The following is a 24202-nucleotide window of genomic DNA, read 5'->3' as shown; positions in this document are numbered from 1 at the left end:
CTTCTTTGTTTCCAGTTTCATTGTCAACGAGTTGTGACGCGCTAAACTGGCACGTACCATAAAACGAGTGCGCTAAATTTAAACCAGAAGTCCACTTGCTTTGTGTCATACGCGCTTAAAAAGTATTATCTCCTACCAACAAAGTTAATCACAAATGACTATTACAATAACCTTTGATTTTATAAACATCAATCGATATTACTGATTAATATAAAAAAAAAGTAATCGTATAATCGCATTTTAACACTTATTGTGAATAGTGTATCAAAGATGAGAGTAATTATACTGACCGCAATTATTCATTACACAATGGCAGGATATAACTGTAAGTTATTTATCATTTTTTTCAAGACAGTAATATCGAAAACCATTTTAGCACCGTGCGAAATTGAGGGGGTTAGTAAAACTGACTGGCTTAACGGGAAGCGGTTAAAGATGAAAGTTCCGGACAATCAGGAGTTTGCGTTTGTGCAGTTTAATACTCAACACATAATTGGTGGGTAATCAAAGTTCATGCTTAATTATTACTTACGTGCAGACACAGTCGCGTCTTTTTTTGGTGAATTTTTTTAATTAGGTACTTTTAAAGGGATTAGATGATGCTGTCGAAACCTTATACGCTTAGTTACATTTGTTTCTGGGCGATATCTGAAGTACCCTTTTGATAAAAGTTCCCACGTACTAGGTACAGGTACGAAATAGTAAGACTATTCATAGAAACAGATCTTAATGAATGAGGATTCAAAGGTAACAAATTGATTTGTGCGCTTATTCCCGCCTTTGTACTGTGCGTAAGTAGGTAAATATCAAAGATACACCTACACTTGAAATCGGGAGTTTGTGGCCCTACGTCATTGATTTCTGAATCAATTTCAGACAAGTTTATAGATTTCGCACACTTGATAGATGTTTCAGTGTTTTAGCGTATGTCTGGAATTGATTCACAAATCAATGACGCAAGGGCACAATGGGTTTCGCGTACCAAGGGATGGGAAGGCAAGGAACCCATATAGATTCCGGTTCCGTGCTACTTGGATAGAATTAGTTTTTAAGGGTGCAGTACCGATTCTGGTTCTGTGGCTTCAGTAATTAAAGTTATTATTAAAAAATATATTTAATGGCAAAGTTTACATACCGATCTTTATGTCATAATAAGATGGTCATGATATTAAAGGGTTAATAATAACCACCATATGTCATATGTTTAATGTTAAAAATCTAAACAAAGTTTTTAACACCAACACTTTAAAACCAACGCAACTTGTCCACTCTACTAGACAAGAAAGACAGAAAACCAAAAAATCCGCTTCTTTGGCACTCATAATAACGGCATCGGTTCCGGTTCCAACTCGTGATCTAATTTCCAATCAACGACACAAAATAACTAAAATCCTTTACTTGGATTCAATTCTTATCAATAAATACAATACAAAATCTGTTTCATGCAAATACATTCTCTCGGGTCCATTCCTTTAGGAATATTAAAATTACTTTTCACAGTTTTTCGAGTTTTCGTACACAAAATACTATTCAATCTAGCGGAAAACCAAAAACCTGATACCACGCGACACACAATAACTTGATTTCACTGCTTCCTCTCTCTCTGACACAGTTGTAGTAATCTTAACCTTTAAATTCCTTGCCGTATGCCGTTGTTTACAAAATTTTATTTATCGCACAAGGCGCTGTCCAAAGACGTTGCCCAACTTTGAGGAACTTGCTTTAACCAGCAGTTGCCATTGTCATCGGTGGCGTATTTTTGTGTGCAGCGATATACCTACTACAATCAACGTCTATACAACCTGTTTGGGGAATTGGAATTAAGACCATGTTTTGTGTGCCTTACGTTCGTGTAATGTATTGTTTCCGGTAGTAATTAGTGTTGTATCTGGATCGTATTGGGATATTGTCACTTGAAAAACTGTAAGTAAGATTAAGGCTTTTTGATGTTTGTTTATTCGGGCGCTATGGTCCAAGTTTTATAATTAGGATTCATGTTTTATTTTTATTTGTGGTCGTTGAATAAATTTTATTAGTGTAATATCATGAAAGTATAGTGTGTTCAATCGATCCCGTTAACGACGAAAAGAGATGTCTCACGGTCAATTACGTTTAATTTGATTGATTCGCGCCCCAAGTTTATTTCATAATTTGATAAATTACTTTTTTGGAATTTAAGAAGATTGATCTTGACCATTGTTTGCTTGGAATCAGGAATTTATAGTCAGAATTGAATTATTATGTTGTGCCGGGTAGCGGATGTGTACTGCGAGTGAAATTTTATATTAAGGAGCTAGCTAGATTTGAGAAGTGTTGTTTTTGAGATGAAGTTAAGGGGTTACAGCAATAAATAAAAGGCTCCTTCCGTAATTTACTGTAATTTAGACATTTACGAGTTCTCGTTACTTAATACGTTTTTTTATGTACGACTGCTTGATAATGCGGTGATTACAGTCGCAATTAGTGGCCATAATTTGCAATATTATGGCCTAGTCCATATTGATAAAGTAAAACGGCAGCCTATCAATGTGACAGTCATACTTAGGTGTCCAAGGTAAATTCAAGTATTTTAGAAATACTTGACAAATGCTTGACATCTGTTGTCAATGATATATAGATTTGATCGTTTATTGAATTTCATGAAATTTTCATTTTTGAGGGTTGTTGCAGTCGTACATAAAGCTTTGTATATATCGCGTCCATGAATAGGCTTTATGGGGACTCGCCTTGTTTATTTGTGCCTCGCTCGCAGGCTCGTTCATAAAGACCCAGTTTATGTACTTGATATATAAATAGCTATTATGAGAAGGTAAACTGCTAATTTTTTACTACTATCCGAATAGGAGGATATTTCTCATATTAAAAATGTCTACGGCGTATTAATTTTTCGCACACCGGCGTTTGTACGTGATCGTTCGCGAAAATCAGCTTAGAATGCTCGCTCTCCCATTTCTCTCGCTATTTAAGTTTCGCCGAGCATTAGAAGTTCTGAACGCAACGCTCGACTAGCGTACCTTTTTAAACGAATAGTAAACCTGCATTTATGTCCCGTACTCAACTGTAAACAGAACGGAACGAAACTTGTGGCAACCGTGCTCGATTTCCCCTATAGGTGACTTGTTATCGCCAGACATACTTTTATTCATGTTCGCTATAAAGCGGTTTATGTGTAAATTTCCCTATGTTTAACAAAATACACGTTTAAAACCAAATAAAAATAAAATAAAATAAAAAATAAAAAAAAAATCACATGTAAAATCATTTTGAACACATTATTTCGGTTTAAACACCAAAAGTAATGACGGGACACTTCGTATACATATAGCCCAGTCAAATGGTGATTTTTCCAAAACAAAATTGCGGAAGTTTTTTTCTCAACGGTTTTATATGTTTTCGAGGGTGCTGAATCTAAATTTATGGTTTGCTGCCTTATAGGAGATCGGCTTCATAGCCAAAAACGCAAAAAATCGGAATTTTTCAGCACTTTTTTTAGTTATTTGCTTATATCTTAAAAACTACACTTTTTTGAAGATGCGCGTTCCACACAAAATTAAGGCAAACAACATTTCCTACAAAATGCACTAGTGCACTTTGATTTTGTGATAAGCGGTCTTCGCCCTAGAGCTCAGTGAAACGAAATGATTGTGCACAGGATCATCATTCCTTTGAGTGACTTGACGTCATACCATAGCCACAGTTAATTTGTACGTTTCCGTTTTGTTTTGATTCGTCCACTAGAAGGCCCAGGTAAAGGGTCTTGGGCAATCGAAAGTCCATCAAAGAGTCAGGAGCTGTGGAAGGTCTAGGCTGAATACTAATTTGTGACTGTTCAATGTTACTATGAAAAGTGTAACACTAGAAAAAACTAAGTAAAAATGCATAATAATGATGCAAAATCTTATATAAATTGATACCTTCTGTCTCTTCAGCCGCTTCAGGCGGTAAGACTGGAATTGGCTTATCCAGATCGCCTTCGCATTCTGCATCGTATCTATCGTCGATGTTGGAGCACGACCCTTCACACTGCTGGCACAGTTTTGTGCAAAAATTAAGTTTTTTGTTGATTACTTGTTTATTCCTCGACTTGAAAGAGGTGATAGGTACTGGGCGCTTTTGTGAAAATTCAAAAAATCGTGGTTTTTTAGCGAACTCTAGCGCGGGTACCGCTTATCGCAAAATAAAAGCTAAATAATGTATTTTGTAGAAAATTTTATTTCCTTCAATTTTGTATAGGGCGCCCATCTTCAAAAAAACGTATGTTTTTGAGATATAAGCCAAAAACTGAAAAAAGTACAGAAAAATTCCAATTTTTTGCGTATTTCGGTATGAAGCCGACTTCCTACAAGGCAGCAAACAATAAATTCGGATGCAGCACATTCGATTACATATAAAACAGTTGATAAAAAAACTTCCGCAATTTTGTTCCGAAAGCGGTAGTTTTAAACACGCATTTACTGGACTAATATGAGAATATTTCAATTTATTAAGTAAATCTGGGAGATTATTTACGAATTAAGTAAAGAGTCAGTTCGTTTCATTTGAATTTGCATCTCAGTGCTGGTTTTCGTTTTAGAAATTTTGTAGATACGTAATTTTTGTTTAAATTTTATCGCTATTGTAATTTATTCAATGTAGATAAGGTGTTAAAAGTAAGACACCTGCTCGTTTGCGATAAGGAGTTTTCTCAGACAAAAATTAATTAGCGTACGTTTCTGGTGCTGACTAGGAGATGCAGGTTTTACGAAGAATTGCGCGCTTCATTAGGAGAAGCGGAGACGATTGGGCGCGTTCTGTTGTGATTGGCGATTTATTTGAAATTTTATAAAGAAGGAGATTATGTGATGGTGGAAGTGGTCCTTCCTTAAATACTGGAGACAACGGGTAAACGTGACTGCTGCTGTTGATAGTTTTCGGGACGTTTAAAGAGAGTGTACATTTTGTTTACACCAAATTGCGAGCAGTCAGCGCTGTTTGTGTTGTGCGAAATTGGGTTCATTTGACTGAAGATGATAGCTCCTGTCTAGGGTTACAGATAAAAAGCAACCAATAGTCTCAAGAGTAGAAGAGAAAAGAAACCCAATAGTGAAGAGAGCCAAAGAGTGGCGAAAGTGACGTTAAAATCCAGTTTTCTATACCCTCGGGTTGAGTCATTGGTCCAGCTCCTTACTAGAAAGCCTAGGATTAGGAATCAAAGACATGCAGGCGTATGGAAACGAACATTGTAGGTATAATAGAACAATACATCCAAGGAATAAACACCAAAAGGAAAGAACTGTTTTAGTACGATATGGGTGAGCAGGTCTCACCGAGGCAAAAAAAGATAACGTGATGAAGTTCTATAAAAATGTGGGCCAAGCTCACAGAGCCATGGCAATACACAAAGCATAGAAACTTTGGAAGTATTTAAATGAACGAAATTTGAAACTGGAAATACAAATCTGGGGATTTCAACAAGTTTCATATTAAAATCGTTTGCCTTACAACGCTGGTTTGAAAATAAGGGAAACGATTTTGGATTGGTCTAATTTGAAATTTAATTAACTAATCTCTAATCAGCTCTTCCTGTTTACACAAAGCCCAGATGCACGGATATCACTAATTATCGTAAGTTTACATATGTCGAAAGTTGTATAGTTATGGAGATAACCCTAGTTGAACTATAACACTACCGTGAATCAAGTGTTACCATTTTTTTACTGTACGCCTAAATCATGAGATCATTCATTTTTTTCCACTCGCATGTTAGTAAGAGAGGTATTGCATTGGGGTAAAAAATGCCCCCCCCCCCACTTTTTTAAGGAAATACTCGTTTAGAAAAACCAGGAATCCAAACCAAACAAAGTCTCAATGATGTCGATCGGTCTGTCTGTCTGTATAAATTTTGTACACATATTCTCGAGACATAAAAAATTTTTGGTTAGTGCAACCAGGATCTTATCACATTTCTCTGGCAAATATCAACAATACCATCGTTGTTCCAGGTATCAGCAAACTAGAATCGACATACCTTAATGCCACTTACGCTGACAACACTTTATACCTCTTTCCAAACCAAAACTTTAAATCATTCGAAGAAGATTACAAAAGCTATGGTACACCAGTAATCGAGGTGGTCATAACGTTCAAATGCTTGAACGACACATCGGAAGCCATAGTAAGTGAAACCTGCCGGAAATCCGTAACTAGGTATCTCTATTTCAGACCATTCAAGCAGTTGTAGAAGACGTAAACGATAACGCGCCAGTTTTTAGCGAAGAGGTTTACGAATACCACTTTGAAATGGCAATCCCCGAAAACTATCTCTTAACCCACATTCTTCCCATAAGCGCGATAGACTCCGACTTCACAAATGACGACATCTTCTTCACGATGGAGTTCAACATGAAGTTCAGGCTACAGTATAAAGGAAGGCCGAAGTACTACAACGATCGGTTCTTCACCTCCTTGCAAGCATTAATGGAGATTAGAGCGCCATTTTACGAAGAATTTACGCTAATCGCCACTGTATGTATTACGCCTGTTTGCAGCTTTTCTAACCGGTTGGTTACAGGATAGCGGTTCACCACCTCGCCAGTCAAAGGCACGTTTAATTATCAGCGTTTCGTCCAATACCAGTCAAAGTAGCTACCATAGTAAACCATTCTTTTCAAAGCCAGTGTATTTGGCGCAGTACTCGTCCAATGATCTGCATCTGCAGGAACCTATCCAACTGGAGAATGCAGAAAGCTTGGTATTAATGCAGCGAAGTAAGTAGGTCATCTCTGTATGTATTACTTCAAATTGCATTGACGCGTTTAGGTCTCAGGGATTATTTTCAAATTGAGATGAACTCTGAGCAACGCGGCCTAGTGAAAACACTGCGACCATTGCCGAAAACTCTGGTAAAGTCGAGGAAATTCGTCGTGGTTGAAATGGAGGTGGTGAATCAAGCGTTCCAAAGTTTGGACAGTGCGGCACTCCTTATTCGCTTTCAGGACAATTGCGAGGACGACGATTTACACTCGCACTGCCTTAAGTTGTGGAACTTGTACGGTACCACCTGGTGGTTCTTGCTCCTCTACGCGGCTTTAATCGCAACAACCCTTATCCTAAACCGTGGTATTTTAATTAGACGACTACGGTTTAATAGAAGGTCAAGTATTTTGATTCCACACTAAAGCGTTCCCATACTTAATTTATTTTATGTGCCATTGTACAACTACCTCAGATATTATACGTCTTTTTTTCACCAATTTTGTTGTACCTATCCTATTACCTTGGGGCGTCCTTGTTAACAATGAATGAGAAAATGTGCAAAATACCTTTACAATTGCAAGTGCAACGGCCGAACAATGAATCACATTATTGTCTTAGTGAAATTCGATCCTTTGTGGGACGTCATTTTTAAGGAAAGAGTCTCGTGGTGAGGCTATGCGATAAAATTTTGCGTCAAACTCCAAAAGGCGGCCTTTAAGGATCAGAGTTGGACTGGGTCACTGGGTCAACTGGGTCACCTGGGTCACTAAATTAAACTGGGTCACTGGGTCACGTCATACTCTTTTCAGTTAGACCCAGTGACCCAGTTGACCCAGTTTGACCCAGTGACCCAACTTGACCCAGTGACCCAGTTTGACCCAGTGACCCAGTTTGACCCAGTGACGACCCAGCGAAATTTCACCCGGGGACCCAATTCGACCCAGTCACCTAGTTTGATTGAATAACGCAGTTAAGTCAGTGCCCTCGGTTCAAGTGTACAGATTATGAAATAAATGAAATGCTGGTTTGTTGAAAATAATACTCGATTGCTTGACAACTGCCATTTCTGTGATGTTTGCTTTAATACTGCCGTAAAAAACTTTCCATGTCCCGAATTGTATTAGAATAATGTTATTTCTTTGCTTCAGGGCTTACCAGTTTGCTTACAGGTGTTCATTCACATTTAATTTTTTTCTACTAGTTAGCTTAATCCAAATAAATCTTTTCTCTAAATACTTTCATTGACTACTTGACTACAAACTATAAACAAATGCATTTGATTTTTTTAGGTATTAGTTCTCTTGAATGAAATTGGGCTACGTGCTTGTTGCCGAATATTATTGAGGAAGTTTTTTTTAAAATTAAAAGTTACTTGAAATTGTTTTGGATGATACCTAACAATAATTTAATTACTGGGCCACCGGGTCAAGACGGGTCACTGAGTAAAGCTGGGTCAAGATGGGTCACTGGGTCAAGCTGGGTCACCGGGTCAAGCTGGGTCACCGGGTCAAACTGGGTCACCGGGTCAAGCTGGGTCACCAAACTGGGTCACTGGGTCAAGCTGGGGTCAACTGGGTCACCGTCACTGGGTCAGTAAACTAACTGGGTCACCGGGTCACTGGGTCACTCTATGCTTGACCCAGTCCAACTCTGTTAAGGATGATTGCTTGTCGTTCTCGCAGGTCAAAAAGTGACACAAGTCGTTCAAGGAACGCAGAGAAAAAGTCGCAAATGCGTCCATTAACATCGTGAACGGACGATGTTATTCGTGTGGGAGATTTGCTGAACAAAAATCGCCGAATGAGTGTTCGATTGATGTCTGAACAATTAAATTTGCCGAAAACTGCCGAATTGTTTCAGAATCGGCCATGCGTAACATTTGCGCATAATTTGTGGCAAATGTCTTGTCTTCCACTCAAAAACAGCAGCACGTGGAAATGTGGAACGAGCTGCTTGAACTCAATCTGTGAGGAGGATCCAAATTTCCTTGACAACATCACAGCTAGGAGACGAGTCATGGATATTTGAACACGATCCGGATACGAAAATGCAGAGTGCGAGTGGCACAGACCGCGTCAGAAGAATGCAAGAATGAGCAATTCCCTCATCAAGTCCATGGTCATCGTGTTCTTCGACGCTACGGGAATCGTGCACCACACGTTTGTACGACCAGTACAGGGCAGACCGTCAGCAGGGACTTCTACAAAAAAGTTCTCAAAAAACTCAATAAATCTATTTTTTTAAAAAGGCTCGTTACTTTTGGGGCAAACCCTGTAAGTGATAACTTGATAAGGCAATATCCGTTTTTAAAAAAAGTTCCTAACACTTTCCCAGATTCACCCCCATGCACTTAACGGACTTCGGTACATTTACAAGGGTCGAAAACCCCACTTGCATAAAATACAATTGAACCTCTACAGCAATGGTAAAAACATTCTCTTTTGATAACAAAGTAATCTCTATTTGGAAAATTCCGCTTCTTTTAAAAATATGGAATCAGATCGCTTCGATGGTACAGTTGACTCCGTGGTGTATGGGAAATTTAGCGGAAAACAGTTCGTAGGAATCGCGAATGCAAACCGCCTCCATTTCACGAAACCAATATTCGAGATCGTGATAATGCACTAGAATAATAAGCCAATGTTCCGCTGTGTTGATATTAATTTCGCTCAATTTATGAACTAGGTCTTGTTGCAGGTAAAATTCGCCGATTAATTGTCTGCCGTACGCCGTTGTATACAAAATTTTATTTATCGCGCAAATGTCACCCAACTTTAAAGGACTTACATTTAACCGGCCGTTACATTTGGAGATCAGAAAGAAAAGAAATTATTTGATTATCGGAATAAGTCAGTTTATTTAATCCCGATTTTTATTTGAAAAGCGGTTCTCCAACTCAAAAATGTTCCTTCGCGTATATTTTACCACTCGTAACCAAACGGCCTTGCTACGAATCAGGTACTAAAAAGTAATTTACTGTAATTCGTGTATTCGCACACAATAAAATTGCAGGTAACTTGCAATCGGTCACAAATCCGAATTTGCTTAAACGATTCTCCACGACGTACGTAAATTTAAGACCAATTACGCCTTCTGGTTCTTAAAATCGAACACCAATCTTGACAAATACGCGAGGATATGTCTCCCAACCCAGCTAAAAAATACCGCGAAACAATTTTTTCACATACCGATATTCATACTCGTGGTCGCTCCTTAATTTGGTACGGGCTCACGCTCGTAAATGACCGCTCTCTCACTTCTGTTGGTATTTAAATATCGCCCACCACAAGAACTGAAACAGGACGTATTTCTGAGCGCAAGTGACCTCGACTGGTGTACTGTAACAACCAATAGAAAACCCGCATTACCGCCACGTAGCCGGCTTTAAACAGAACGGAATGAAACTTTTAAGTCTCAAAAATCGTGGCAATCGCCTTCGATTTTCGCAATAGGCTCCTGGTTATCGCTTGTTATCGCAGGACATACTTTCGTTCACGTTCACTATGAAGCGGTGTGTACATTTTCCTATATTTAACAAAATACAAATTCAAAACGAAAGTGATCACTACACTACACGTTAATTCACTCTGTACTGTGACCAATTCGATCACAAAAACTCACCCCCGAAACGTTACTTAAATCAAATTGGTTTCCAGGTAAGATCGCTACAGGAATACTCGCACTCTTAATTGACAATATCCGCAATTTCCCAACAATTTCTCCACTGGAAAAATATTACCCCTGCCTATAAGTTCATTCGTCCCCCGCCCTCCGTGAAAATTCAGAATCCACACATCACCCACCAGAAAATTTGCAATCGGAGCATTCACCACCGGAATATTTACTTTAGGTCAATTCACCTAGTTCAATTTATTCGTGAGAGTTGGCTCCGAAGTTCAAATACACCCCAGAAAATGTGTTACATGCAAATGCGGTCCGATAAGGGAAGGTTATGTACGTTTATAGTGCCCGGATCGTCGATTACCCATCTAGCTAGGACAAATGTACCTGCGGTGGAACTTTTTTTGTGGGGCGGGATGTTAGGGAAAGTTGAAAGTCCAATTTACTTGTGGTGAGTTTTCTTGGAAGTAAATATTCCTTCAACTAGTCCACGCGGGCGAATCAGTAATCATTCGTAAGTTTTCTCCGTGCAAAATTTTACAGAGGCGAACTGCTCGCTGGCAGAAAATCCTACGCATTTTTTTTACGTAAAAATCAGTTTCCTTTTGACGCGACATCGTTAGGTGCGAATATGTGTTACAAAGAATTTTGTAAAAACTTTTGTGGTAAAAGTTTTCGTGTGCAATGGGGCCGCATAAAGAGGGGGTTAAACCTTCTTCGAAACAAAATTTTAATTTTCTAAGTAAACTTTAAAATTCCTCAGCAAAATAATGAAGTGAGAAACGGATACAGTTCTATTGGGTTCATTAGTGGGAAAATACATGTAATACAAAACGGCTTCAAATTTGTCAAGAGGTTGTGTAACGAGTGGTTTTATTTCGCGCCAAATTTCATTAAAAATTTCGAATTTCTTGTCATGATAGTGCAGGTCACCCTGTATATTTCATTATTTGTTCCGGTTAGAAATTTTGTGTTTGGGCATTTCGGTTCGCTCAAGACTATGGTCCGATAGATTTAATTTCGCTCAGATTTAATTTCGTCGTGGGAAGAGTGCAAAGCTGATTGACGTCATCATGAGTAATGCGAGTTGTTTGTCGTTAGTTTATTCAGCTTGGGCGCCGTCTGGGCCGAGAATAGGAGCGGATGTAACACCGAGCTATCAGAGATAAGGGCCCTTTCCACGTCGTCAACAGAAAACCGTGAGATCAGTTTGGTCAGCAGTTCTTGGAGGTTAATGACGAAGTTGGAGTGGGTTAAGTTTTCTTTATCTAAACCAATGGGAGAATTTCTAGCGGGAGCCATTTTTGTTTTATGGTAATTTGGGTGTGATTTTTCATTTCAATTCTGAAGAAGGGGATCGTTTTAGAAAAGACTCGCGGCTAGTACGTCGAGGGGTCGACACGTACTTTGAGTGATCGCGTTTTTGAGAGACTCGCGGTTAGTACTTCAAGCGGTCAACACGTACCTTGAGCGATAGTTTTGGTACACTTGGCGGTTTGAGCCACCGGCTTATTTCGGTTGCTCGCAGTTGCGTGCTTTTTGCACCCGTTTCGAAGTGTTATTTTCTTTGCGCGTTGATTTTTTTGCGAAGAAGACCAGGTTCCAATCAGGTGATATTTTGGCGAACCCTTGAGCTTCACCCCAGGTTACTTTGGATGCAGTGAATCGCGTTAGGATACGTTGTGATTTCTCGAGGATATATAATTCCAAGTGCTGCCCTAGTCCTCAAGGCGCAGAATTTCGGGATCCGCCCCAGGTGGAATTTCCTACTAGTGCCGTAAGGTCATTTGTCGAAGGAGCGCTGCGTTTCGGAGAGATATTTGCCCCAAGAAGAGCTGGTGAAATAATACTTTGAACCGTCGCGGTTTACCGTCGGATACTGATCATAAAAGTTTGTGTTCTGCCGTACCGCTAACTCAAAAAATCCATCTCCCGCCGGCGATTAAAGCTAATAAACTGATAAAATAAAATTAAATACACTGTGCTGTGTAGAAACTTTGGCAACTAGCCGTCTCCCACTCGCCACGCGAAGGATTTCCGGGACTAAGTTTCCGTTCAAACACTAAACTTTGCTTCGTTCCGAGGAAGGATAGGCACCGTGGATTTTTGTTTCCGTGTGTTAAATTCAAGCCACCCCCTAGGAAGTCACAGAGACCTAAGTGTCAGGTTTCATCACATCCACCCTGTACCAGAGGAAAGAGCAGTTCACAAGATCGGCTGTACAAATGTTGTAAAGGTTAGTCTAATTAAATTTGTAATATTCTGTAAAATTCCACTTTTTGGTAATTAAGCTATAGTAAAAAAATTTTTTTGAGTTGATTGTTTATTAAAGTCCAATGAACGATTACCAAAGAGTAGGATAAATTTTTGTGTTTATTTAAATAAGTCCCAGCCCACGCTGGATTAAAAACGATTACCTGTTGTTGCAATTTTCAAACTGTGGAGGATGGCCACCCCTTGAGTAAATTAGTTTCACCTGTTAGGATTTTTTTAGTTAGTAGTTGTCATTGTTAAGCTAGTGTATATACAAGGAGGAGAGAAGAACTGCTAGATCCCTGTAAATTGTTTGTATCGCTAATCTCATTTCAATATATTATCTATTTGGTTTCAATGTGCCTGTCTTTAACGAAGAACGAGGGGAAGGAAAGGGAGGAGTAGGAGTTGAGGCAGGAGACTGGTAGGCGGCAGTTTAAGGTTTGTTACGCAGTTTCAAAAGAGTTAAAAGCCCACCGATTTGAGTTAGCCGGAGCATTTATTTTTATCGATTGAGTAGCCTAAGAAGAAGACGGTTTGCCTTGCCGGGCGGAACCGATGGTAATCTTCAAGTCCAGAAGGAACCCCCGTAGCAGTTGATATCTTTAAGAAACTACAGATTCAGTTTTTCCTTAATTTCAACTAACTTCCAATGACGATAAGTAAATAAATATCATGTATCCGATGTTACAAATTTTGTGGGGAAGGTTTCCGTGATTTACCGGAACAACAGTGATTTTCTATACCCGTGTAACGAGTGCGACATTCTTGAAGCAGACATGCTGCAAATGGGACCAAATTTATAGGAGAGAATATTTCAGAGGCGGATTTACTTCGGTCCAGCTTCACCGAAGACCATTATTGCGGGGGAAAATTTTCCTAGGAATCGATCTTTCTGCTGGCCAAAATTCCGAGGTGACTCGCCGAAGGGAAGAGGCGAACTTTGCGGAGTAGAGAACGGTTGGAGAAAATTGGGGGGACCAATAAGTAGCCAAAAATTCCGAAGCAATTTACCTGGGGTGGATTTATCTGGAGACCAGTTCCATTGAGAGCAAATTAACCTGGCGCAAAGAGGAAAAAATTGGATTTATAGGAACAAATCATTTTCTTGGAAGGACATACGCAGAAATTTTCAGGGAAAAAAACTTCCTAATTTATCTGGACCCAGTTTTATAGGAAGAAAATATTTACAGGGCAAATTCTCCCAAGGTGCTTTTCCGAAGAATGGTCCCAAAGTGGATATTCCCAAGGACGAATCCTCCGCGAGTAAGTTCACCTAAGGCACAGCCTTTCAAATTAGGGTATGTTTAGCTTCTGGTATGTACTCAGAAGGACGTTAAAATAATTATAGTTTATATTTTCGCGCCCACGTAAGTCTTCTTTGTACGTAAACGTATAAAAATCAGATGTTGCTCAATGATAGTGCTTCAAAATTATAATAATCACCATTGTTCGATAATGTGTTATTTGGGCAGCACAAGCGTGCAGGTGACTTAGCTAATCAAGGATAAGCTTTATGTTCTACTCATACAATGCTTTTCCATTATATTCTGTTGTATACAACAGTTGTCACTTTTTTAAACCAATTGGAATTGGAAGGTATAAATCGCAATCATTCGGCTATAAACCTGAATTCTAGTTGTGGCAGTATTACGTAAAATGGCTTGCGTCAATAAATTCTTTCTGATTTTCATATCGCTTATACTACCGTTTGGTGGTTATGGACAAGTGTACGAATTATCAAGCGTTAATTTCGAAGCAGTTATTTCCCAATATAAAATTTTGGTACACTTTTGTAAGTACTTACATAAGATAAACCCAAGTAGTCTGTACGACAGGGCGCAGATTGGTATAACCCAATCCGTTTCCGATGTCTCATTTGTCCAACGTCTCAAAGAATCCAGCTTATAGGTTTTTACGAGATTTCTCCTTTTAGATTCAAGCGTGAGCCCAGGGTGTAGGCAAATGTCAACTGATTATTCAGTCACAGCAGCATCTCTGACTAAAAGTGGATCCGATATTAAATTGGGAAGATTAAGTTGTGATCTGGAAAGAACTTTGTGTGTAGAAGCTGGTGTCAAATTTGTTCCGACAATAAAATACTATAGGAATGGAGCCGTGATCGATTACACTGGTAGATTTACCAAAGTTGTAGTAGATGCGAGTACTAAACACTTTGATTTTGATACAGGTAGTCGAACTGCTGTCGGGTTTCTTACGTTCCTGAGCAAATATCCTTAAATAGAAGAAAATGAGAGATAATCATAGAGCAGAACGCAGAAAATAAACGTGTTTTAACACCTTGTTTGTTATACTTTGTTCCACAACCGGACCATCTCGATCATCCGTTGATACCACAAAAACCTTAATTTTGAATAAAACTTATCAATGTGAATTAAGCCTGAACCAGAGCTGGGCAGAATACTTTCAAAAAGTATTTGAATACTAAATAGTAAATACTTTACACAAATCAAAGGTATTTGAATACTAAATACTTTTACGTTCAGCACAAGCGAATACTAGATACAGATACATTGAAAAGTATTCAAATACTTTAAAAAATAAGTATTCAAATACTTTAGAATGTATTCGAATACTTTCAAAAGTAGCCTGTAGAATCCATAATTTCAAACAGTTCCAAGATTGGGCTACTAGATCAAAAATTACAGCCCTGTGAATTTTCTTTCGAAATTGATTTCTAGTCCATAACTTTGCGAAGTATTCGAATACTAAATATTTGTGAAAGTATTTGAGTTACAAATACAAATATTGCTTCCATAAAAGTATTTAATTACAAAGTATTTGAATACTTTAAACGATTTGAATACTAAAAAGTATTTACAAAATCGAATACCGCCCAGCTCTGGCCCGAACCTTTACTTATTCACTTGTTCAACTGTCAATACCGTTTAGTATTTACTTGTTCTGTAAGTTCAAAATTTTTACCATCATTTTGTATGGAACACTGGCAAGCATCCAAAGTTTGAAAACACTATCTATCCTCTCCCCGGAGAATTCCCTACCTTATGTTCGCTCTTAAAAGAATTCTTCTTTACGTAAATTCGCCCGAGGAAGATTCTCTAGAAGGTTTAATTCTCCCATTTGATTTTTTCCAGGCGCCAATTTTTCGGGGAGACCAATCTGACGGGAGCAAATCTTCCGAAGAATTAACCGGACCCAAGCAAATATATCGATCTACCTATCTAATGCGAAACTCCAAGAAAATAATGCCGACTCCAATATAAATATTCTTCCCAAGTAAACTGAACCACTGTGATATTTTGTTTACGAGTTACGGCCCCCAAATCTACGTCTCCTCTTTAACTTTAACTTTCATTTTTTTTAACTTCCAGAAGAAGTACAAATATTCCGTGGATACCGAAATCATCACACTACTAAGTGGAACATTCATCAGGACTGATACAAACGGGTCTACAAATCTTAGCTGATGTTATTATTTAAATACGACCGAATGGTGGGCTACCAAATTTATTGCACAATTGGCAAATTAGGATAATGATCATTGTTCAATAATGTGTTACTTAGGAAGCCTAAAAACTAATGTTCAGCTAAGCAAGGATAGGCTTTGTTGTTACCCAGACAATTTCCTACTTTAATCACGCCATTTTTAAAGATAAATTGTAACAGGTTATTGTTTTAGGCTGTAAAGGTGCTTTGTAAATTTACAAATTTTCCGGTATAGGCAATTTTATACGTGTACCGCTTCATAATCAAAGAGAACAGAACTAGTATTCAAGAAATAAAGCACGTTAAGATAAGAGCGAGTGTTCACGCAGATAAGAGTCGAACCGTTACAGTGTTGCTGGCTCTAGAATCTTTGAGTGTATAAAACACAGAGTGAGCGCTTCGGATGTGGTGATTCCGTTTCAGAACTTTCAATAGGCGAAAAGACTATGAACAATTTGACTGCGATACACTAAAAAGCTTCACAGCCCAACGATTAACGTCCATCTCTTCCATTTAAAGCAATGCCCCTTTCCGTTGTCTTAATTCGCCCTCCCTTAAATTTCATCGCATCTTTGAGTAACTAAACACTTGCGTTTTCTTATCTTGTAACTAATTAGCTTATGCCACGATTACGGAACTTCCTATCGCAATGACCGGAGATGACATGAGATAAACTTTTACAAATACTACGCAAATATTTTCAGATGTTCCTTATATTACTAATACAAAATAACTTTACATTATGGTCGGTGTTTCTTGTCAGAACTCAGGTCTAGCCTGGTTAACTAATCGCATGGATTAAAATCAAGTTATTATTATTTTTATTATTAAAAACAAACCTAGGCAGAGTAGTCTCGAGGCGAATTTTCGCACGATTACCTACGTGGTTACTTCTTGCATGGGCGAATATCTCCACACTTTTTTCAGTATTAATCACTACCTAATTTTTTTAACCAATTAACGCTTTTCAAAATGGCGTCTAATAATTAAGTGAACCGTCTTTAACTTTAACGTAAGGACACGCGTCTAGTCAATTTTCAAAGGACAGCAACTCGGCCTCGAAATTGGTGAAAGGCGACTTTAGACGGACAACACCCCGTCCTCACAATTCACAAAAAGGCCTCTTCTAAACGCAAACTCCGGTATTTAATCAGACTTCGCCCTCCTTAAACAAATCAAAATTACTTATCCAATTATCGACGCCGGGCAACTCGATAAACCAATGAAAGCTTCGCTACAGGGCGCTTTCTCCAGTCACGTACGCATATTTTACGCGAAATTACCTAATGTCCAAAATACATTTACTTCGAAATTCTTTTCGATTAAGGTAACCTTATCTCTAAACAATAACGAAGCACTCGTTTTCCGCCCCGAAGTTATGACCGTACTGTACTGTGAAGTCGTCAAGCTTTGCTGAACACCCGGTGTCTGGAAGCGTGTTGAGTTTGGCGCTTCGTTACGAAGGAGTACCTGAATTTAATTATTTACTCGAGAGGGAGTTGCAAGGGTTTACATTTTGCGTAATTGTTTATTTTACCGCCGCTAAGCACGTAAGTTTTGTAATGAATTTATCAGTTTTTCCGACCGTTCCGTTAGGAATATTTAAATGATTCTTACAGCTGACGAACGCTCTCTTGTCAGGGAGAAGAGAGTAAATTAATATTTTGATATCTCAGCGCCGTTAATTAATTATTAAGAATTTTAGATTCCCATAATACGCCAAATCCAAATCGAGTTGTTTATACTTTATCAGTCTTGCAGACATGTCGGAGTGTCGATAACGACAACAGTTGTTGCGTCGGAAAATTCCAATTAGACTAGGTGTTGATTGGATTAATGAGTATTGAAGTTTGAATGCGGCTCATTGGGTAAGCATTGTTAATGAATGACGTTTTAATGATTTGTGGAAAAACCGGCAGACAGCGCCCAGTTATATCAAAATGAGCGCGCTTAAAAGACGGGAAGTCCGATGTCCATCTTATATTTTTCCGATAACTACAGGTCGACTAATTAAAAACCGAATTAATTTTCATCGCTTTAGTACTGAATACAACGAGGAGCTGGACATTTCTGTTCACTTGCACTAAATAGATGTATTACTTTACGTGCATTAATACACACATTTAAGAAAAGTTCAAATTCAATTCGACATCCTTTTTTTCAATACCTCTATCAATAGATGTTTGAAACGCGCTCATGCTGAATACAAGGTGGGGCGTAACAGGACCACAGAGTATGTTCAAATTTTTTTATTTTAGATCACTGAAAAATGTTGGAGCACGCACCTAAAAAATTGTGGAGCAAAGTGATCTTATTGAATAGAAGTTGCTCTTCTTCCCTCTCCTACCTAATTTCTGTGGTATTAGATACAAGGAATGTTTTTCATTCAGATCACTTCTGCAGATATCCAAGGTTTCGTGGTAATCGGTCAAGTGGCTGAGAGTATTTATCGGTAAAAAAAATAGAGAGAGAACTTTTGACCTTTATATTCGTTTGCATGCAACATAGTACAAAGGGTGCTCCAAAAGACAACTACTAAGTGTCATATTTACTTGCTTATCTTGGTGCCAATATTCAAGTAGGTATACGTAATCTTCCACAGGTATTTCTTAAACTATTTTACAAATTATATCTCATGATACTGTATCATTACGTGAGAAAGTAGAATCGAGATAAAATTGTGCGCTTTAGGAATGATCTGCTACCTTATCCACTTTTGGTCGGTGAATGAACTCGCGAGTAATGGCAAAATTCTCCCTGTGCGTCCTTCTTTTAATACTGAAAAACGCCGGAGGCGCATCTTTTTACTGTAAGTCTGAGATAAAAAAACCAATTCTCAATTTCATTTATTAGCAAAATGTGACATAGAAGGAATTAGTAATTCGGCGTGGATTGGCGGTCTTCACCTACCCAACGCAATAAATGACACGCACTCGGGTGAAATAATTAGGTTTAAAACGAACCATATTAAAGGTGGGTAACGTATTTGGAGTGTCAATTTTGAAAACTACCACGTTTTGAGAACATTTTCAAAAGATTACCCCATCACTCATGGGTGTTGTAAATCTGTAACGAACTGGTAGTTTTTGAAACTGACACACAGCGTAGATCAATATCATTTTGACTTACTTTAGATTACAGAACTCCTTAAAGTCTCAGATGACAGATATCTAAGTGGAAGGATGCTAAATGATGAGTTAATTTTGTACACTACTGAGAATTTTTCAAAATTAGTAGAAGAAAAGCACGAAGGCGATATAAAAATAATATTACACTTTAAATGTTCGGATGATCGGGAGGATTATATCGTAAGTAACCGTTCTTGATTGCTGTGATGCAAAGAGTGTTGTCATTTAATTGCAGAGCGTTTACCAAAAAATCGCCATTCTCAATCGCAACAGCCCAGTTTTCTCTCGCAAAATCTACCATTACAAGTTAGGCATGGCAATTCCTGAAGATTTCGAGTTAACTGAACTACTACCAATAAATGCAACCGATGTAGATTATACGACGAACATGATCTATTTTACCATCGACTTCAATCAAGATTTTAGGTTGGGTTACAAGGGGGTTACTGATGGCAAAGGGGTTTTCTCTACAAGACTATCAAGTTTGAAAACAATAAGGGCCCCGTACAGAAAAGAGTTCAGTATTACCGCAACTGTAAGTGAACCACCTTTTGTAGACACCTTCCAAAAGTTCTTCTAGGATGATGGTTTTCCAAAATTAAATTCAACTGCAACTTTGATCGTCACCGTAATGGACAACGTTGATAACTTATCTGGGGAAAATACGTCCCCAAAGTGTAATGGTGCAATTGGGAAAAGTTTTAATATTTTATTATTGTTAATTATACATGCTAGTCTACACCTGAATTAAAGGTACCTACACTGCCCATCGTATTACACGGTGTGTTTTGTTTTTTTAATGACAGTAAAAACTTCATCCTCGCCCCAACAAAAATGAAGTACAAAAGCTAAATCACCATGTATCATTCACCATGTTCAGAATAATAAACTCATGTAAGCTGCTGAAAAACCAGTCAAGGCTAATCGCAAGATCTTTCGCCTTAAAACCCAACAGCAATTTCAAGACCAAGATTAGTCGACTTCTGTACGCGATAGGAACGGGATGTACTCTCACCGTCTTATATCAGCTAAGAACGGTTTATCAAAAACCAGTCGCTTTACCATTGGAGGGTGGAACACTACGGCAGCAATTTAATTTCATCGACAAAGTGGTGCAGAAATGTTCGCCAAGCGTCGTGTACATCACAATTCAAAACGCAAATCGCATCGACCCCCAGACGGGCCAACCTCAAACTTTGTCTAACGGGTCTGGGTTTCTGGTAGATGAAAACGGTTGGATCCTGACAAATGCACACGTTGTAATCGGCAAGCCGAATAACATTGTATCGGTAATGATGAGTGATGGAAGCACGTACGAAGCATCCGTCGAGAATGCCGATATGAACATCGACCTGGCACTCTTAAGAATACACGCGAAGAAAAAGTTGCCCTATTTGCCATTGGGCAGCTCCAAAGATGTGACAACCGGCGAATGGGTTGTCGCACTGGGCAGCCCGTTATCATTGAGCCACTCGGTTACGGCCGGAATTGTAAGGGCTGCAAATGTATGCGTGGTTAACACTTCGCCGTAGGTCAGCTCAGTGGATCGAAGAGCAGACGAGTTAGGCATGCGCAATTCCTCAATGCGTTACATTCAAACGGACGCGACAACCACTTTTGGTAACTCTGGGGGACCTCTGGTCGATTTGGATGGAAAAGTTATAGGGATTAATAATTTGAGGGTAACCGCCGGTATTTCCTTTGCGATCCCCGTTGGTAAATTGTTAGGATTTAATCCGCACTTGCTCATGGAACGTTTTAGATTATGCCAAACGGTTCTTGGATGGTAGCAAGTCTATACTACAACCGGTACCAGTAAATTACCAAGGGAATAAGGCGGTGTTTTTGGGAATAGTTCCAATGTTCATTACACCCCAAGTACTTACAACACTTGGCCAACATCAAACAATTCCTGAAAGCCTTACCAGTGGTATTCTTGTGTGGAAAGTTATACGAGGCGCTCCTGCGTATGTGTAAGTGGAACTCAGTTGAGAACCATAAAATTTAGGGCAGTTTTTCAGAGCTGGTCTTCAACAAGGCGACATAATTACTAGAATTAACGATGTCAATGTGTCCGAAGTGTACGATATCTACCGATTTATAAAAGGAGATATTCGCACGCTTTCGATTTCAGTCATTCGAAATGGAAGCGAAGTAAAAATCAAACTTGACGTACCGTAGAGCAGTTTACATAAAAAAAATTAGTCCAATGCAAATAAATCTCTATATACAATTACTTGCATATTTTTCTCTGTGACTTTGTCCGTTTTTATCACCAAAATAAATTTGCGACTCAAAATAAGCCTAAATATTACACAAGAGTTGTGATCTGCGAGTTGTCTTTCGCTGGAAGGTGACATTAAAATAAGCATTTTGCAAATAAACCAAGAGATGGAGTTGTTTCACCTGGGGAGCTACAAACTATATGCCCTTGAAGTTGAAAAATACGCATGCAGAACGATTCTTTTCCTCGCATAGATAGAATTCGTAAGCAAATTCCCTAGGGGCGAATTCGGAAAATTCTTTTGAAAATTAATGCCCTATGTAGGACTTCTTGAGCTATTAGGGGTCATCATATTCAAAGATTCCCAAATATTTCTAGATTTTTCCAGATATTTCCGATTTCCGAACGTCAACATATAGAATTTCGCCGAGACCAGAATTTGGTTCACATCACTAATATAATTAGAGATGCGCCACTTTCGAGTTTCGAGGTAGCTAGTAACCCTTGAACAGTTTTCCATTCGAATCGAAGAGAGACGTTAAATGAATATCAAGCAAAGATAGTAATTAAAATTCGATTGTATCGAAACCAGTATACCGGGTGGTGCCTAGCGCGACGCAGCATAGGGATTTCAATGGTAATTTCTTTATAGCCAAATACTAGCTCCCCTAATCATTTTAGAGCAAAAGTCCAAATACGTTTTTTTTAGAGAAAAAAAAATACTGCATCTGTTCATACGATTACTTATAATTTTCCATTTTTCAAAACCGTAGAAATCCACAAAATAAAAAATTACATTTTTATAAATCAGTGATGCTTTGGAATCTTTTAACAAACTACAAGCGCATCGCATCTAAGTTATCGTTGTTTGACGTCGAGCGATTTTCATATTTAATTCTGTTTTAACTAACCGACCCACGAAAAACCGTCTTTGGGGTAATGTTTTTTTTAGAGAATGTAATGCTGCATCTGCATCAGATATCTACTATTTGTTTTTTTTTTTTTGAGTTGGATCCATCGTTCCTCGAAATGGGGGTTGAAATATATTATGTTATCAAAAATCTCTAAACCTTCCCCATATAGTTTTATTCGTTGAAGTTTTTTAAAAATAACAGCGACTATAGTTTCGGCGTACTGCCATCATCAGGCGACTAGAAGTGTATCACAATATAGCAAATTTGAAAACATTAAGAGCTAGTAATCCTCTAGTCTCCTAGTAATCAACCCTCCCTCCTAGTAATCAACCACCCTTCAGGTTTTTCACTTGGCTTCGGTCAGTTTATAATTAAAAAAACAACATGTTCGTCTTATCCGTCTTCAACGTTTGTAATTTACCGTTTTCCTGTTAACTTTCACAGTAAGTACTAGCTCTTAATGTTTTCAAATTTGCTATATTGTGATACACTTCTATAGTCGCCTGATGATGGCAGTACGCCGAAACTATAGTCGCTGTTATTTTTAAAAACTTCAACGAATAAAACTATATGGGGAAGGTTTAGAGATTTTTGATAACATAATATCTACTATTTGTTTATAATTTTCCGAAACCAGAGTACAGAATCGAAGAAAAAGAAATTGATTTGAGGAAGAATTGTTCTTAAACTTGTATTCGGATTTTCCGCTACTGCAGCCAAAACGTTGAATGTATTGTAGTTTTCCTGATGGTTTTGACGGACATTTTGAACGTTATTGCAATTGCAGATATTTAACACTGTTCCTGTTCTTTGAAACTTGCGCACAATTCTGTCTACTGTGGCACTGCTGGGAATCGGTCAATTGGGGTACTTCACAGTAAATAAAGACGTTACTTGGCGGGCATAAAACAACTTTAACATTTCCTCTTTCTCTTCAGTTAAATACATGATAAACAATTTTATGATTAACTAATTTATAAACAAGTATAAATTTAATATACGTCAAAGGCAAATAATGAAAAGTTATCGCTGTTTTTTTTTGGTAATTCCAAGGCATATCTGATGTATTGTAAAATGAACCTTTTTATTTTGTCGATTTGAACGGTTTTGAAAAACGGAAAATTATGAGTAGTAGTATGAACAGATGCAGTATTTTTTTCTCTGAAAAAAACGTATTTAGACTTTTGCTCTAAAATAATTAGGGGAGCTAGTAATTGACTATAAAGAAATTACCATTGAAATTCCTATGCTGCGTCGCGCTAGGCACCACCCTGTATAATCAAACTATATCAAGGAGTCGCTGAAGAAATTACCTTTTGAACTACAGCGACCTTTTCGAGGTCAAAAAGGGCGCTTTATGCCAATCTGTAGGTAATGTAGATCAAATCGGGTCTCGAAAAGGATATTTTGCGGCAACGACGAAGCAGCGTAAGTAAAATGAGCATATTATATCGGAGCAATTTACAAGAACGATTATCTCGAGAAACTTAAGAGAAAAGATTAAGGAAAGATAAAGAAACTGTGCCTCGTACTGATTATGTGCAAATACAAATTCGTAAAAGGCTTCAAGAGCAAACACAGACATGGAAAAGACAAGGAGAAACGACTCCAAAGATATATGGTGAAGATCAATACTAAAAGCCCTTATACAGGTAAACGAAAGTCAGTAGAAAAGTAACCAAACCAAAGAAAAATAATTGCATGTCACGAATAAGACGGCAGTATCTTCACTAAACAGGAAGAAGTACAGCTTATACGCAAGACCGAATTTAAATAAAAAGGATAGAACATCTGGCACGACCCCCATCGGCAAAACAAGGAACTATGAGAAGAAGAAATCTATAACACTTTGAGTGGCG

The 24202-nt window shown here is 38.3% G+C and overlaps 3 protein-coding genes across 8 annotated transcripts; all 3 read left to right on the top strand.

Annotated features, from left to right (window-relative positions):
* The first annotated feature begins 121 nt into the window (after positions 1 to 121).
* LOC116173939 (protocadherin Fat 4-like) lies at positions 122 to 7232 on the top strand. Its single transcript, XM_031491682.1, has 6 exons — positions 122 to 325; positions 377 to 496; positions 5982 to 6154; positions 6202 to 6504; positions 6551 to 6746; positions 6799 to 7232. Exons 1-6 carry the CDS (start codon positions 271 to 273, stop codon positions 7155 to 7157), a joined length of 1206 nt encoding a protein of 401 aa, XP_031347542.1. The 5' UTR covers positions 122 to 270; the 3' UTR covers positions 7158 to 7232.
* Positions 7233 to 14233: 7001 nt separating this feature from the next.
* LOC116173162 (probable protein disulfide-isomerase A4) lies at positions 14234 to 14942 on the top strand. The gene is made up of 3 exons (XM_031490468.1): positions 14234 to 14404; positions 14546 to 14743; positions 14801 to 14942. Exons 1-3 carry the CDS (start codon positions 14269 to 14271, stop codon positions 14848 to 14850), a joined length of 384 nt encoding a protein of 127 aa, XP_031346328.1. The 5' UTR covers positions 14234 to 14268; the 3' UTR covers positions 14851 to 14942.
* A 3820-nt stretch (positions 14943 to 18762) lies between these two features.
* LOC116174078 (serine protease HTRA2, mitochondrial-like) lies at positions 18763 to 21441 on the top strand. 6 transcript variants are annotated; one of them, XM_031491869.1, is made up of 8 exons: positions 18771 to 18886; positions 18931 to 19050; positions 19219 to 19385; positions 19441 to 19740; positions 19786 to 20695; positions 20738 to 20921; positions 20968 to 21178; positions 21227 to 21441. In XM_031491869.1, the coding sequence occupies exons 5-8, from the start codon at positions 20078 to 20080 to the stop codon at positions 21384 to 21386; spliced, it is 1173 nt and encodes a 390-aa protein (XP_031347729.1). In that variant the 5' UTR covers positions 18771 to 18886; positions 18931 to 19050; positions 19219 to 19385; positions 19441 to 19740; positions 19786 to 20077; the 3' UTR covers positions 21387 to 21441. The 6 variants fall into 6 exon arrangements, with proteins under 6 accessions (XP_031347726.1, XP_031347730.1, XP_031347729.1 ...); XM_031491867.1 differs by having other exon boundaries at positions 19212 to 19385; XM_031491872.1 differs by having other exon boundaries at positions 18780 to 18886; positions 18946 to 19050.
* Positions 21442 to 24202: the final 2761 nt, after the last annotated feature.

Source organism: Photinus pyralis, unplaced genomic scaffold (genome assembly GCF_008802855.1).
Source record: "Photinus pyralis isolate 1611_PpyrPB1 unplaced genomic scaffold, Ppyr1.3 Ppyr1.4_LG6, whole genome shotgun sequence".
In the NCBI taxonomy this organism is placed as follows: domain Eukaryota; kingdom Metazoa; phylum Arthropoda; class Insecta; order Coleoptera; family Lampyridae; genus Photinus; species Photinus pyralis.
The sequence above is the reverse complement of the archived record's forward strand: the minus strand, read 5'-3'. Positions and strand labels throughout refer to the sequence as shown.

Excerpts from the sequence above, each read along its gene's own strand:
- LOC116174078 (XM_031491866.1), top strand. The coding sequence starts at position 20,078 with ATGTTCAGAATAATAAACTCATGTAAGCTGCTGAAAAACCAGTCAAGG. Across the intron at positions 20,696-20,737 it reads ACTCGGTTACGGCCGGAATT|GTCAGCTCAGTGGATCGAAG; the intron begins GTAAGGGCTGCA and ends ACTTCGCCGTAG. Across the intron at positions 20,922-20,967 it reads TTCCTTTGCGATCCCCGTTG|ATTATGCCAAACGGTTCTTG; the intron begins GTAAATTGTTAG and ends GGAACGTTTTAG.
- LOC116173162 (XM_031490468.1), top strand. The coding sequence starts at position 14,269 with ATGGCTTGCGTCAATAAATTCTTTCTGATTTTCATATCGCTTATACTA. Across the intron at positions 14,405-14,545 it reads TAAAATTTTGGTACACTTTT|ATTCAAGCGTGAGCCCAGGG; the intron begins GTAAGTACTTAC and ends TTCTCCTTTTAG. Across the intron at positions 14,744-14,800 it reads AGCCGTGATCGATTACACTG|GTAGTCGAACTGCTGTCGGG; the intron begins GTAGATTTACCA and ends ATTTTGATACAG.
- LOC116173939 (XM_031491682.1), top strand. The coding sequence starts at position 271 with ATGAGAGTAATTATACTGACCGCAATTATTCATTACACAATGGCAGGA. Across the intron at positions 326-376 it reads CACAATGGCAGGATATAACT|CACCGTGCGAAATTGAGGGG; the intron begins GTAAGTTATTTA and ends AAACCATTTTAG. Across the intron at positions 6,155-6,201 it reads ACGACACATCGGAAGCCATA|ACCATTCAAGCAGTTGTAGA; the intron begins GTAAGTGAAACC and ends TCTCTATTTCAG.